Consider the following 16,378-nt stretch of genomic DNA (forward strand, 5'->3'; position numbering starts at 1 on the left):
AGCGTTATGGCGTCGTAGAGGGCGGGGGTGACAAATATCAACCCTCTGACACTAGCCATTCGTCCGTCATAGGAATTGGACCGTTCCCGATATTTTTATATTTACATTACCTCTCTTGAAACATTAAATATGTTTCATATTAGTAATTGCAGGCACAGGGAGAGTGCTGAGAGGACCCCCAGGAACAAAGGAGGTCTATTATAAATGGGACAGTGGTGTATGCTGTTGTGAGTTATAGTTCAACTGTTGTGGCAGCACCAATACAGAAGTGCAGCTGAAAAGCTGAAATTAATGAAAACAAAGAAAACAGGAAGCTAGGGGGCTAGAGGTATTTCCTGTTTTTGAGGAACTAACTTGGCTAGGAACCGCTGGAACTGCACAATGAAGCAAGAGCTGTCTGAATATAACATGTAGCCTAAGATTTAAGCAAATGTATGATTATAGTAAACTTAGGTTTCAAAATAAAGCAAAATAAAGCATTACAGAGAGATAATAAAAGGAAATCATTGCATAGAGATAATGAGACATAGTAATAATCATCCTGAGTAAGATAATACTGATATTGTAAAATAATACTGAGTACATTAAGGTTAAAATTCAAGTTAGATTCAAAAATACCATGAAATAAAGATAAAAATGAAAATAAAAGTCAAAAATGAAAATATTAAAATTTTTAAGTTTTTTTTTTTTTTTTTTTTTTTTTTAAGATAAAAGTTAAAAAATGTTAAAAATGTAAAATAAAAGTTAAAAATGTAAAAATGTAAAAATGAAAATTAGTAAAAATGAAAAATACTAAAATGAAGCTAAAAATGCTAAGATCCCACTTTTTTTTTTTTTTTTTGGTCAAACCTCCCCTATAAGGCTGAGAAAAGTTATATCTTATAAATGTAAATCAAAGTAGAGCAGAAGCTGGGGAGGAGGTACAGCGGCTTATGGCACATATCATTACTTTAACAACAAGATACAGGCCAAGAGCCAAAGCTAAAATAACTAGGATGGGTTTAAAGAAACTTCCAAGGAAATCATTTAACCATCCACCAATATTACCTAACCATGTAAAGGGATTAAAACCATTTTTTGAAATATCCCTGGCTTGTTTTTGCAATTCGAAAACCTTGGCCATATGAGATTCAACCAGCGATTTAGAGTCATTAATGTAGGTGCAACATTCTTCTCCTACTAAAACACAGACTCCACCTTGTTCTGCTAACAAGAAATCTAGGGCCATTCTATTCTGAAGGGCTACTTTACGAATCTGAGCTAGTTCTACATTAATTGCAAGGACCGATATTACAGTGTTGTTAATCATGCGGTCAAGAAGGGAAGCATATTCATTAAGGCGAGCCATCATTTCTATTCCCCAACCTGTCCAGGCAGGGAAGAAAGCCCAAGCCTTATCTTTATCATTAAACAGTTCCCTTTTCTGTATCTTAAGGTTTAAAACAGCGGATGAGTGTGTATCAATAAGTGAGGTAGCAGATAATTCTGTTCTAGTTCTAACAGCTGGGATTACATTTCCTATAGTACATCTACCTTCGGCTCCCATGGGCAACCATGCATAGGCTTTCTTACCACAGATGTAATAAGTCCCTGAAGGAAGCACCATGGGGCGGTGAAAACCCTGATTTCTAATCTGAAGTGTTAAAAATTTTATGTTATAGTGAGCAGGACCATCTATATAATCTAAATCCCATTCTAAACTCTTATTGGCCCAAGAAAGGCAGGGCTCAATAGTAGAAGATACTTTTGTTTCATCAACACAATGTGCATATGTGGTGGCTGCTTCATAATGTGTGGGGACCTGAGTAATATTTAAATCGGTTGAGTTACATGTAGTTTCTCCTATAAGGATTTAGGAATCCTTATTTGTTTACCATTAATGGTCACCCGTGTTTTCCTACTAAAAACAGTGAAACATACTGAAGGATGTCGTACTATTCCTGCCAAAATAAGAGCTGGGGGTGCTTTCATTATTTCATCACCTTTACCAGAAATTTCCCTATATTTAGACAATTCTGGATCAAGAGTTGAAAAGTCCATCACATATCTGTCTTCAAAATCAGTCCATGTAAAGGGGACCCCAAGGATAGGGGTACCGAGGCTGTGAGTAGGAATATGTGAGCAAACCCAACAGTCAGTCTTATTTTCAATCATGGCAGCAGTACTGTGCAGTTTTAAAAGTTCATTGTCAGCCCATAATGCTGTTATGGGGGTGGAGAGGAAGTAGGAAACACAGAAGGACAAGGCAAGCAGTCTCGAAGATGAATCCATGTCCCGTGGTTTTCAAGTAATACGGCAGTGGGGGAGAGCTGTTGTATTTTAAAAGGACCGGAATATATAGGTTGGTCCCAACGGCTACGAGTAAAATTTCTCTTGTAGACTAGATCTCCGACCTGAAAAAGAAAAGAAGGAGTGACAACAACAGGTGCCTTGGAAATATTCACTTCAGACATTTGATGTGCTAACTGGAGGCACCGTATGAGATTGTATGGGCTGTCAGCATTGGGAAGTGGACGTGTACTGATTGTGTGGATAAGAGACATACGTCTACCGGTAGTGATTTCGAATGGGGTAAGTCCACAACGCCTAATAGGATGGTTGCGGAGTATGAACAATGCAGCTGGTAGACATTCCAGCCACGAGCCATTTGTGGCAGCTGTCAATTTTCTGAGTTGTGTCTTTAAGAGACCATTAGCTCTTTCCACAATGCCATTGGAGGTTGGTTTGTACACAGACACGTACCTCCACTTGATATCAGTACAATTTGCAAATGTCTCACAGAGTTGATTTTTGAAATGGCTTCCATTATCCGAAACAATAGATTTAGGAATCCCATGTCTGGGAAAGATTTCATTGTATAGATTATCAAATACAACCAGAGCTGTTTCCTTCCTACATGGAAAAGCTTCTAACCATTGAGAGTATGGGTCAATCATGACCAAAAGATACCTGTATCCTTTGCAAGGAGTTACCATGTCCGTGAAATCGATATGCCATTCTCTGAAGGGGCCAGCAGGCCTTGGAATCGCTCCAGGAGGAATCCTTGGAGTTTGATGACTGGTGTTGGTAAAACAAACATTACAAGTATTGACCACAGCTTTACAAATATCTTTTAAATCTGGGCACCAGTACATTTCCCTTATAGTATTGATCAAGTCATTTGTTGGCATATGTGACCCGTAGTGTAACTGGTGGGCCAATAGGTGGCACTCACCTATGGGTAATGCTGGTACACCTGAAGGGTGCATCCAAATATATGGAGGCTCATTATTGTGATAGTAATGAGAGCACTCATTAGCCACCCATTTGTCTGTTTCTGCACTAGTGGCACTTTCTTGCATTACTCTGATGGGTGCAAAAGGGTTAGAAGTGGAAAGATATTTCTTAGCTCGTGTTTGTACAAAAATGGTTAGTGGGTTTGTGGTTTGTTTTGCTAGTTCGTCAACTATCTGATTGCCGTATGCGACAATATCTGTGACATTATGTTGGTGTGCTTTTACCCATTCACAGGATGTTTTTAAACCTTTGTTGTGTCTTTCCTGTAGTACTTCCATTATAGCAAGAATCGTGTCATGATGTTGTAGTGGAGTTCCTTTTCCTGTAACAAAACCTCTCTTGTGCCATTTAGATGCATTTGTATGTGTGGTGGTAGTGACATAAGCTGAGTCTGTATACAGAACTCCGTTTTTGTCATTCATGAGCCGGAAACCTTCTAAGGCGGCGGCTATCTCTGCTAATTGGGCTGATGTATCTGGTGGTAATGCATATTGTTTTTTCTGTATAATTTCTTTGGTGTCAGGATCTATCTGACACACGGCAAAGCCCGTATGTGTTTCTGTCTGTGAACCGTCAGAGAAAATTACAACATGTGACGGTGGTAAATCTGTTACTGGGACAATACCCATAAAGGGACGTTCCTCTGGAATTTCCTCAGAGGTACAATCATGGTTCTCAGCCGAGAACAACAATAAATCTTTAAGATTATTGAAAGGATTAGTTGGAGGCATTCCTTTGAAAGAAATGTGACTTCGTAGGAGCACAGCCGTGCATTGTCCTACGCGTGCAGGCACAAAGTGTAATGTATTACTTTTGAGTAGTGCTGGCACGTCATGTGAGGTGTATATGGTAACACTGGGAACAATTACATGTGAATAGAGTTTTTCTACAGCTGCTGCACAAGCGCATATGTTACGTTCACAAGAAGTGAAAGCTTGTTCTATGGGTGTAAAAATTCCTGAAAAGTGTCCTATAATACATCCCTCTTGTTGGGTGGCTACTGCCGCCCAACAGATTGCGTTTGCAAAAACGTACATGTAGATAGGCTCACAGCTGTTCGGCAAATGGAGTTGTGGGGCCTGCAAAATATCAGACATTAGACATTCAAGAGCAGTAGAGTCAGATTGAGACAGAGAGACAGAAGCATAACCAGGAGGGTTGCCTTTGAGGTATTTTCTGAAAGGAAGTATGCGAGAACTGTAAGCAGGAATCCATAAGCGACAGAAGTTAAACAAACCCAAAACACTGCGTAATTCTTTGACTGAGGTAGGTAAATGCATACGTTGGACATCAGTGAGCACCTGGGGGCCCATGAGTTTGGCTCCCTTGCTGAGTGTCATGCCTAGAAAAGTAACTGAGGTTTGACAAAATTGCAGCTTTGAACGATTGACCTTGTAACCACATGTATGCAAATGCAGAAGTAAGGCACAAGTGTAGTGTTGGCACAGTTCAGCAGTGTCTGCAGAAAGCAGAAGGTCGTCAACATACTGTATTAGAAAAACAGAAGTAGGTAAAAGGTCAGTGAAAGTTTGCAGATCAGTCGCGAGTACACGGCTGAAGATCGAGGGACTGTCAGCTCCGCCCATTACGAGGCGGGTCCACTGGTAACGGTTATTGTTGTAGGTGAATGCAAAAAGTGGTCTGGATTGTTGAGATAAAGGAATGCAATAAAATGCTTGGGATAAATCCAAAACTGAATTATATTCCTTTAAGGGGTTATCTTGTAAGAGAGTGGCAGGGTTGGCAACAACGGGGAACTCTGCTGCGACTACTTCATTTAACTTCCGTAAGTCATGGACTATACGGTAGGAGCCATTTGGCTTCTGTACTGGGTACAAAGGAGTGTTATAAGGAGAGTCGCTTGGTTCAATTATGCCGTGTTGCAAAAGTAGGTTAATTTCATCTGCCACACCCTGAATGGACTGGGCTTTAAGTGGGTACTGTGGTACCTTGGGGCCATCACACCCTGGACGTAAATTAATTTGCACCTCTTCAACTGAAACGGCCTTACCAAAAGGTGACTCGGGTGTGGCCCAGACTGCTTTAGGTATATCTTCAAATGGATCAACTAAATCTGCAGGAGAAGGGACAGTAGTTGCAAACAATATGGTTGGACATGAGACAGCAAAATCAAGAATGATGTTAGCTTTGGTTAACAGGTCTCTGCCTAGCAAATTGACAGGACATGCAGGTGCATAGACAAAAGCATGTAGACAAGTGATATTCCCAATTGTCACTGGAACTGCAGAGGTTAATTGGTTTAGCTGAGGCTTACCATCAAATCCTGTAGTGGAGACTGTTTGGGAAGAAAGGGTTAAACCAGCAGGAAGTAGAGAGAGAACAGATACTGTAGCACCTGAGTCAAGCAAAAAACATGTAGGCATTTCTGCTATAGAAACAGTGAGAAAAGGTTCTTCAGTGGACATGGGAACCCGTAAAAGCATAGACAGTCATTGAGATTGGTTCCTGGGTGGAGACCAATTAGGAAAAGATTGAACATTGGAATTGTTGCGAGATTGAAAGTTAGATTGAAAGTTAGGAGAGTTATACTGATTGCCAAATCGTTTTGGACTACGGCATACACGGGCATAATGTCCTGGCTTGTGACAGTTAAAACAGACACCCTTGGGTGTGTTATTAGCTTTAAAAGCACCAGATGTCCCTCTATTAGGGTTGTTAAATTGACCACCGGACTGAACATTTGCAAAAAAGGTAGGAAAATCTTTTAAAAATTCCCTAAAAGAATAGGACTCAGTGGTGGGTGTTGGTTCTGGTGTTTGTTCTGCGGGCTTGCTTTCGGGCTTGATTTCTCCCTCTTGGAGTTCCTTAATTTGCAAGGACATGAGTTTATGCTGGGTGTTTTTGAAATCCTTCTCTGCCTTTTTACTATCTTCCTCATAGATTTTATGGTAGTGAAGGATATGAGTATAAATCTCCTTCCATGATTTGGCATCTAAGCCGACTATAGCATCTAATTTTTTCTGTAAGGCGGCTGGGAAACCTTTACGGAGGGCCTGATAAACAAGTGGCACTACATTTGGTTCGTAAGGATCCATTCCTGTTTCTTGTGCCCATTGATCTAAGAATTCTGAAATGTGTTTAGTTATGTCTGCACTTTCAGGGAGAGAAGTATTCATTAGTTTCCCGAAATCCTTGTGAGTGGGATAACAAACTCTGAGAGCTGCAAAAATTCTAGGTCTGTAAGGGTTAAATTCAGCTCCGTCATGAGAATCTGAGGACAGAACAATATGAGGAAGACCTGCCTCGTTCCATATGGACTGTGCTGAGCGTCCAAGAATTTGAGCTAGTAATGCTTTTAGATCGCCTAAGCATAGAGACATGCCGGCAGTTAGTCTTTCAAATTTAGATATCCAGGGGTCTGCCCCCCTTAACAGAGGCGGCAGAGCCCTGATTATCCCTTCCACATCGGCAAAGTTCCAAGGGACATATTTAAGTCCTTTGGTAGTATGCATAAGAGGATACATCTGTTTGGGTGAGGGTGAGACAATGTTAGCAAGTGCTCTCAGATTTTCATATTTCTCCCAAATGCTAAGACCATTAATCATGTATTGTCTATCCCAATTTGGATCTCCCATGCCTCCTCGGATACAGAGGCGTGCTGTATTCAAGTTACGGGTGTCCAGAGCTCCCTCTCTAGGAAATGGGGTAACATTAGGTTTTAAAGATTCTGACCAGCCGGCCAGATTGTCAACCCATGGATCTACAAAAGTGCTATCCCCCCCTTCTCCTCGGATTACTACATCCTTTGGGGAGAAGGAATTTTGTTTTGGAGTGGTGTTTTTTGGTCTTGTAACAATAGTTGCCAAGACTCTAGTTGTCGGGATTTCTGCATCTTCTAATATGGGCATTTCATCCTCTTCCTCGTCAAAAGACATGCTAGCGAGAGGTGTATGTTCCCTGACTTCAGGGCAATTTCTCGTAGGAGTCTGAAAACCCTGACGAGGAGGTGCTGTGTTAACGGGGGTTTGGTGTGCAGCATCCTCAATAGGACAAAAGGGGTTGGTTTTGCTAAGCTTAAGACGCCCTGAGACGTCTGCCCAGAATGAGTCCTCATTACTGGCATGTGGCACTGTCTGCAAGTTTGTTGGTGGGGGAAGTGCCGGGGCAGTATAGCCCTGTGCTACCCTAGGATTGCCAATAGGCGTGTTTAGGGCAGTCTGTAATTGCTCCTGTGCGTCCATGTTAAGGACGGGATATAATTTGGCTGAACTCGGAGCAGTGTCTATGTTGGCTTGTTCAGCTGGGGCATATGCAGGTGGTTTTTCTGGGTATTTCTGAGCATATGCTTGCCAGATATCATGGCATGCGGTATGTGCTATTAATTCTTTGCCCTTACATTTAACATTGATCTGTTTTAACAGGCTAGCTAGATCTGTAGGGAGAATGCTGCAGTTTTCTGGCCAGGAAAACGTGGCATCCTTACTTGTACCCCACTTAACCCATGCTTTGTGACATGTTACAAGAGCCTTACGACATAAGGGGTTTTGGGCACACACCTTAGCCAGAAGTTCTGGGGGAGGTTTAGGTTTAAGCATATTAAACATATCGCCTCCAATAGTAAATAAGAAGAACCAAATTTAACAAGGCAAAAAAATAAGATTGCTTCAAACGCTAGGTTGTATTTGGAAGAATTACTATCCTCTTCTGTTGAAAGCATAAGAAATCTCCCTAACAAAGAAAGTGGGAGTGTGTCTGTAGTGTTTTTACAGTGTGGGACTTACAAACTGAGTGTAAGGGGAGAAAGTAGATTTGAAGCTGCAGATGTGTGACACCTAGATGCTGCTAGGGCTCTCTTTTGACATATGCAGATTCAAACAGACAGGAAAGTGATTCACACACCACACACTAAAGAATTTCCTTCAGAAAACCTAGTTTTCCGTTTTCTGGCCTGTTAGGTCGCCCTATAAACAGAAACCGCAGAAAAAACTCCTAAACAGCAAGCAGACTCTGAAATAGAGTCACGGATTCCCTTATGGACACTATCACACAGTTTACAATTAAACTAAAGTTATTCACGCACTCGGTTGATTCCGGAGGGTGTGGGTTCCAGTTTCAACCACAATCATTCAATCACAACAGTCAGGGATCCTTTGTCATTCATACATCAACATGCATGTGTAATTGCTATGACAGAATTTTTCTTCTTAATCTAACTGCTCATGATAAGGAACTAGGTACATACAAATTACAAAAACAGTAAGGAAAAAAGCGTATTCCTATCATGAACGTCAGAATATCAGAACTGGTTAGTACAACACTTAACACAACAATAAGCAGTAAAAATAGACTAGAAAATTACATTAATGCTCACCTTATATCAGAGCCTTCCGCGCGAGTATCATTCATCCATGAGTAAAGCTTCACGGGTAGTCTCCTGTCACCTGTAGAAGCAGGAGCTCTCTTCTCAACTTGCCTGAAGATCCGACTGAAAAACTTGGGCGTCCAGCGTCCAGGAATATCACGTCGGCGGGTCACCAAATGTTGATATGTTTCTACCTCTATGACCTCGTACGTAAAGCAAAACCACGAAATAGTGCAAGTTCAAAATACAATGAGGTAGTTTATTGTGTCCAAAATACAAGACAATAGGTTTTGCCTGGGGAAGTAGTCGTGTGTCACCTGGGTGGTACCCGAATGCTTTCCAAGGATACTCCCATATAACATAAGTTTATATACCCCTTTTGATGTCATAGATGGTGGTGATAACAAATGTGAGTATGCCAATACCATACATAGTCTGACTCCTCCTTGTACAATTAATGTCTAAATGATTTACTTAGTCTTACATGTTAGCAAAGGAATGTGGTAACATACTGTGCCTAGCTCCAACGGTCCACAGCCTCGCAATCAGCTATGGCTAACCAAGGCCATTGTGATATTTCAAGTAATTCGAGCAGCACGTCTGCAGGAGGGGGCCACACCAGACAGACTGGCGTTATGCTAACACTCTGGAATTTAAGTAACAGAGTGATGATCTTTTGTTTGTATGGCCTAGTATAAGCTATATGATTGACCATTGTCCACAGTAGACCATATGTCCTTGTAGTCCATCCTGCCTTAGGCCTTATAGCGTTATGGCGTCGTAGAGGGCGGGGGTGACAAATATCAACCCTCTGACACTAGCCATTCGTCCGTCATAGGAATTGGACCGTTCCCGATATTTTTATATTTACACACCTGAGGTATTGCTCCAATGATTGATTTTTTTCCTTTCCATGGCAATTAGTTTGCGGGTGATACGCAGAGGAAAAAGACAAATCAGTGCCCATAAGTGAACAAAAGGCCCGCCAGAACATTGAAACAAATTGAACCCCCCCTATCAGAAAGCTTAAATATATTGGATAGGAACAGATCAGCAAGAGACTTAGCAGGGGAGGGCAGGAAGGGGAATATAATGAGACAGTTTACTAAATCAGTCCACTACCACCCAAATAACAGTATTCCTTTTAGAGGGAGGTAATTCCTCAATGAAATCCATAGAAATGTGAGTCCATGACCTTTCAGGAAGAGGAAGCAATTGTAGTAGCCTTTGAGGTAAGGACCTGGAAAGGTTTGAATGTTGACAAACTGAACATGAATCAATATAATTACTAGTGATGAGCAAATTTATTCGCCAGCCATGCATTTGCGGCAACATTTCGCATTTCAACATGTGCACATTGCTAATCGCTTATCATTAATAATTATCAACATCCTGTCTTAATGTTGGCCAACAGAGAGTGCGGGACCAAAAAGAACAGGTTTTACTGTGACCCGGATGCCTGGCTACCTTAGAATCGTCTCCACCAAAACTGACCCACAAAGGTTTATCGGAACAAAGAGTTTGCCCAGAGATAGATTAGGAGGTAAATTAACCTGGACTTCCGACATAGAGAAATACAGATCTGGGCTCAGTGCTGCTGCAATCACTTCCTTAGAGACAATAGGATTAGGTTCAGACTTCTTTCAAAGATTAGAGACAAAACTACTGGAAATGCCATCTGCCTCAGCAATTCAACTAGTGCAATTCAAAATCTATAACATTACAATCATATACTGAGAACTCCTATGACCTCACTAAGAGTCTGAGGTTTTTCATAAAGCTCTTCGAATAGAGCAAAATGTCTATCAGGTCTTTTTAGCTGTGGATTCCTATGGCGGTCTTTGTTTACTGAAACTAATGTACAATAGTTGTGGGGAATAGGGTTTATAAATAATAAGAAAAACATCATTTGTGGTTGGACCTTATTGAGCCTACAGTAGCAGATCATTCAAAAAAATTGATGTCATTAGTAAGTCAAATATAAACTGAATATAATTTAGGTGCGGGGGCACAGCAAAAAAATGGAGAAATAAATTAAGTTGAAGAAAAATGTCAGTTATCCAAAAATAAAAATGAACACCAGACTTACTGAAGTAGTTGTCTTGTGCTGTCTAGAGCTATGCTTAACATGTTTAGTGCTTATCGGATCTGTAATGCCATTGGTAAATCTTACTCTACAGTTGATGTAGTTAGCACGTAGGATTGTACTTAGAGACAAGATGTTGAGTCAAATTAGAATTTAACCTGACAAGCTAGGTAAGATCAAACAAAAAAGTCTGTACAAACCACCTTGTATTAGTAACGAGAATGAAGCCCAGCTACCCTTAGAAATGGAAGCACAACTAGGTCAGGTGACTTTATCCAGACATTGACTGGGGTAATGGGGTTGCCAAGTCAGAAAAAGCTAGTAGGTTTGTAAATATGCTGAATGACAACTTTTTATTTCAGCTTGTTCAAGAACCTACTAGGAATGACTCTCTTTTGGACCTTGTAATAACTAATAACACGGAACTCATCTCTAACATTTGCGTGGTTAGCATTTATGGAATAGTGATCTTAACATGGTCTCCTTTGAGATTATCTTGCAAAGACAACTTTATAAGGGAGTAACTAAAACACTAAGGGGCAAATTCACTAAGATCTGAAGTTGCACCAGCGACAGCTTCGCCGCACTTCACCAGGCGTAGTTTCGGCAGTGCTACGCAAATTCACTAAAATGCAAAGTTGTGCTCAGGGAGGCAAACGGTAGTGAAAGTGCGCTACCGTTACTTTGTCAAAGCAAAGTTACGCTAGCAATGCCTAATATGCATACAGCACAAAGTTAAAATATAATGGACGTATATGCTGCAGAAATTACATTACACTACACAAGCCCAGGAAACCTTTAAAATAAAAATAAAATAAAGGTGTTCTATTGCCCTACACATGTGCCCACTGTATCATTGAGTTGCCATATGTTAGGAAATATAGGGGAAAAGGAGGGTACCCCCCAAAAAATTATGCTATTTTTCATACTCTCACCCTTAAAAAAGTAAAAGACGCCAGCGTTTTTTGGACTTAAAAAAAATTTCAAATTTTTTTGAAGCAATCCCTATCTACACTATTGCACTTCACCTGGTCTGAGGTGGCAAAGTAAAGTCTGGCGCAAGAGGTAACGTTCAGTAAAATGCGCAAGTTAGTGAATTAGCGTAGTTACATCCCCTCACCATAGCGCAACTTCGCCTGGCATAAAGGTGCGAAGTACCGCTATAGTAGGTCCACTTCACTAGCGAATTTATGCCAGCACCCGTTAGTAAATTGGTGAAGTAACGAAATGACTACACGCTGGCAAATTCGCGCTAGCGTTAGCCGATTCGAGCTTTAGTAAATTTGACCCTAAATTTTAGATGTGCAAACTTTGCAAGTCTAAGGACATTCCTGCAACATTATAAATGGGAAATGATTTTCACAGGAATAAATATACATATCAGTATATTCCCCTTGTAAGCAAGGAACGTCATTGAGAAACAAAATCTTTGTGGTTCGATAGAAGTGTTGGTGTTGAGGTGGGTAAGAAAAAATGTGCTTTAAAAGGACCAGTGACTGACATCAATTTTTTTTTAAATTTGTTAGTACAGGTATGGGACCTGTTATCCAGAATGCTCGGGACCTGGGGGTTTCCGGATAACGGATCTTTCCGTAATTTGGGTCTTCATGCCTTAAGTCTACTAGAAATTCATTTAAACATTAAATAAAGCCAATAGGCTGGTTTTACTTCCAATAAGGATTAATTATATCTTAGTTTGGATCAAGTACAAGCTACTGTTTTATTATTACAGAGAAAAAGGAAATCATTTTTAAAAATTTGGATTATTTGGATAAAATGGAGTCTATGGGAGACATTCCGTAATTCGGAGCTTTCTGGATATTGGGTTTCCGGATAAGGGATCCTATACCTGTATACAACAGAAAAAAAAAACACAAAAACAAATTAAACGTTGAAATCTCTAAGTCTTTAATAAGAAATAACTTACCAAAACTCCTCGATCCATCGCACGACGCACGACGCTCGATTTCTCCTCCCTGCCTTCCTTATAGGAGATACTCAGGGAGGAGAAATCAAGCGATGCACGATGGATTTGTCTTTCTGAGTTTTTTTTCCTTGTATACTAACGCATTTAAAAAAAAAAAATTGATGTTACTGGTCCTTCAAGGCACAAGGCCAATACATTATATAAAAAAGCTCTCAGACAAGCTAAAATTGAGATGGAAAGGGGTATTGCAGCAAGGAGTAAAGATAATAAAAAATATTTTTTTAAATATGTGAACAGTAATAAAATTAAGCAGGAAGGGGTGGGACGCTTACTATCAGGAGGGTAGTGATTGATGAACTGTTATTTTTCTGTTTACACAAATGAGAGCCAGCTAATGAAGGTGTCGTTCTTAGTTGTCCCGATTCTAGTAATAAAACTAATGATGCATGGTTCACACACAAAGACATTTATGTTGTCATCCTGTCACCCATATACTTCAATGCATTTCAGCAAATTTTCACTGTTTTGCAAATTTTTGGCTAAGCAAAATGGGTCAGATTCACTCATCACTAGTTGTGGAATGCACTGCCGGATGATGTTGTGATGGCCAATTCTGTTAATGCTTTTAAGAATGGCTTGGATGATTTCTTGGACAAGCATAAGATCTAAGGCTATTGTGATACTAAAATTTACATTTAGTATAGATATTGGTATATATAATTTGTGAGTGTAAAGAAGGGTCGCTGTGAGTGTGTGTATGTATGGACCCTGGGTTTCATTTGGAGTAGTGATGGGTGAATTTTTCCCATTTTGCATTGCCACAAAATGAGCAAATTTCCCAAGAAATTCAGTGTTTTCAGTCTGGCAGCTCAGTCATTCAGGAGCAGATTCTGCTCTGTTACAATTTTCCAACATTTAGGGTCAGATTTCTCAAGGGTCGAATTTCGAAGTTAAAAATACTTCGACTTCAAATATCGAAGTCAAAGTTTTTTTCCTTGAATTTGGGTATCCTGCGATCGAAGTAAAATAGTTTGATCGAACGATTAAATCCTTTGAATAGAGAGATTCGAAGGATATCAGCGATCGATCGAACGATTTTACTTCGACTTCCAAAAATGCTCTAGAAGGTCCCCATAGGCTAACATAGCACTTCGGCAGGTTTAATTTGGAGAAGTATTGAAGTCTTAGTTTTTTTAAAGAGACAATACTTTGATTATCAAATGGTCGAATATACGAACGATTTTACTTCGAATCAAATTTGAAAGTCGTAGTATCCTATTCGATGGTCGAAGTATCCAAAAAATTACTTTGAATTTCAAATTGTTTAACTTCGAAAATTCCCTCTAATTCACTTCGACCCTTGATAAATCTGCCCCTTAGTTGATACATTTCTCAGTAGCATCACTGGAATATTAGCAACTATTTTTGTTTAATTCTAACAGTTGTCTGTAATGAAACTCAAGGATTCTGCTCAGCAGGGACAAAGATAAGAAATGTATTAACTAAATGTATAAATTTAGAACAGGGTCAGCGACCTCCCTCACAGAGCTGCTTTAGAAGGTGAAAAATGACACTTGAATATTAGAAAAACAGTCACACGTAGAAAATAGAAAGTGATTGAGTATTTATTTCTGGTGATCTATCTGAAAACAACTAGGTGTTTGAAGGCGAACAAACCCTTTAAAAGCATTAATAGAATCTGCCATCACAGCATCATCCGGTATGGAAATGAGAGTGGAACAACCTTTCTAGCAGGAGAAAACATCTAGCATACCAGAGGTCCATACCAGAAGATACGCTATCCTACACAGCTGGACCAGGAATTTGATTGTTGGAGAAAATGTCTGATTTCTTATCTCCAGCTTGCTGCTGAATTGCAATCTATTGAAGTTTGTTTTCCTCTTACAGTTATGCACTTGTTCAATTTCTTTTCTAGACACCATCTTCCATCGAAAGCTATTAATATATTTTTATTATTGCGTGTGTTTAAACCTTTTATAAGTAGACATTGTGCAAGCAAGGAAGTTATACAAATTTAAATTACTTCTGGTTTAAAAGTAACATTAACTATGATGATCTTATCATTTGTATTTCAGTCATTCATTAGAATAATGTAACGCTGAATTTCAAATAGTAAATTGTGAAACGAATAATATAAACACATCTGAACTGTTACTTTTTTGTATGTTATCAGAGAATCACATAATCTCCATCTGCACAAAGGTTGAATAAGGCTGTTTGACTTTCAATATGCTAGAACAAGTCATCTACATGTAATATTTTAGGAAAAACTCAGTAAAGCCCACCATAAAAAGACAAAATTACCTTTTTAAAATCACATTTGTATGCAGATGTGTCCCCATGGTTTCCTTTCACATCAGCTGCCAATAAACGAAGGTACACCATAGCTTAATAGAACAGAGATTCCCATCTGTGTGCTTTAAACACAGTTATTTGCCAGAAATTTTAAACAATCTCACTAAGAACCGTCGCCTGTAAAAATCTAATTTGGAAAAAAAGCTTACTGAAATGCCATGTCTGTTATCTAGCCTACAACTACCTCTGTTATAACAGAGTTTGTAACCAGAGGACACATATTTATAAGTATATTTTTACTGCCCTACCATCTGCATATTGCTTTGAACAAGCTGCTACTAAGGTAGGCTTCCATATATAAAAGAACTCCACAAGCACACAATGATTCTTTCCACCTACTGAAAATCAGCTTGCAATTAGAGAGCATCAGTCATGAGAAATTTCTAAATTACACAAAATAATTGCTTAACTGCCTAAAGTAGCATAACCTGTGTGCTTTAATTACATTATAAAATTGTGGAATTAAGAGCCTCACTGTTTATTCGTATTTAAAATGGATGCATGGGTAAAATAAATGTTGTGCGTCTCTATGGTTAATACGGCCTTTTGTGCACCAGGACAGAGTATGTATGTGCTGCTTTTACACTCCACACTCAGGAACTAACCCTCTTATTGTAAGCCAGGGGACACTATAACAGATGGGCACCAGAAGGTAATTTAAACAGGGGTTCACACAAAAACATGTACAAGGAGAGTATTTATGAAAGGAAAGATATAGGTTATAGACATACAATATGAAGAAACAGTTTTCTAGGAAACATGTATTACCTAAATAGTTAAGGATTTCAAAGTGCATAAACCAACAGTAAACCATTTTATATATATATATATATATATATATATATATATATATATATATCAAGATCCTAGCGCACACCATTAATTAAAGGTTCAAAAAACACATACCTGGGTGCTGCCCTCGAAAAGCTGCATTATTCATAGTCCAATGATGAGGGTGCACATCAGGATTTGGTAAATTAAAACTTCATGTTTATTAAATAACTTTAAAACAGGAACCGGCCAACGTTTCGGTCTCTCTCTTGATAAAGGTCTTAGAGAGAGACCGAAACGTTGGCCGGTTCCTGTTTTAAAGTTATTTAATAAACATGAAGTTTTAATTTACCAAATCCTGGTGTGCACCCTCATCATTGGACTATATATATATATATATATATATATATATATATATATATATATATATATATATATATTTGCACAAATAAGATCCGCACTCACAGGACTTATGAAAATTATGGAAAATTTATTGCAAGAGTCTAACGTTTTGGCCTCCTCCGAGGCCTTTTTCAAAGTAACAGATACAACAATACAAATGCTTTAAATACCTAGATTGGCGGGAAAAAGTTTTTTTAGCCAATTAAAGATGACGTGT

General features: G+C 39.2%; 1 protein-coding gene across 1 annotated transcript; it reads right to left on the minus strand.

Annotated features, from left to right (window-relative positions):
* Positions 1-2,266: 2,266 nt before the first annotated feature.
* On the minus strand, positions 2,267-4,987 carry LOC121401507. Its single transcript, XM_041586437.1, has 2 exons — positions 2,950-4,987; positions 2,267-2,393 (listed from the first exon to the last, which is right to left on the minus strand). The coding sequence occupies exons 1-2, from the start codon at positions 4,860-4,862 to the stop codon at positions 2,381-2,383; spliced, it is 1,926 nt and encodes a 641-aa protein (XP_041442371.1). The 5' UTR covers positions 4,863-4,987; the 3' UTR covers positions 2,267-2,380.
* Positions 4,988-16,378: the final 11,391 nt, after the last annotated feature.

Source organism: Xenopus laevis, chromosome 3L (assembly GCF_017654675.1).
Source record: "Xenopus laevis strain J_2021 chromosome 3L, Xenopus_laevis_v10.1, whole genome shotgun sequence".
Classification (NCBI taxonomy): domain Eukaryota; kingdom Metazoa; phylum Chordata; class Amphibia; order Anura; family Pipidae; genus Xenopus; species Xenopus laevis.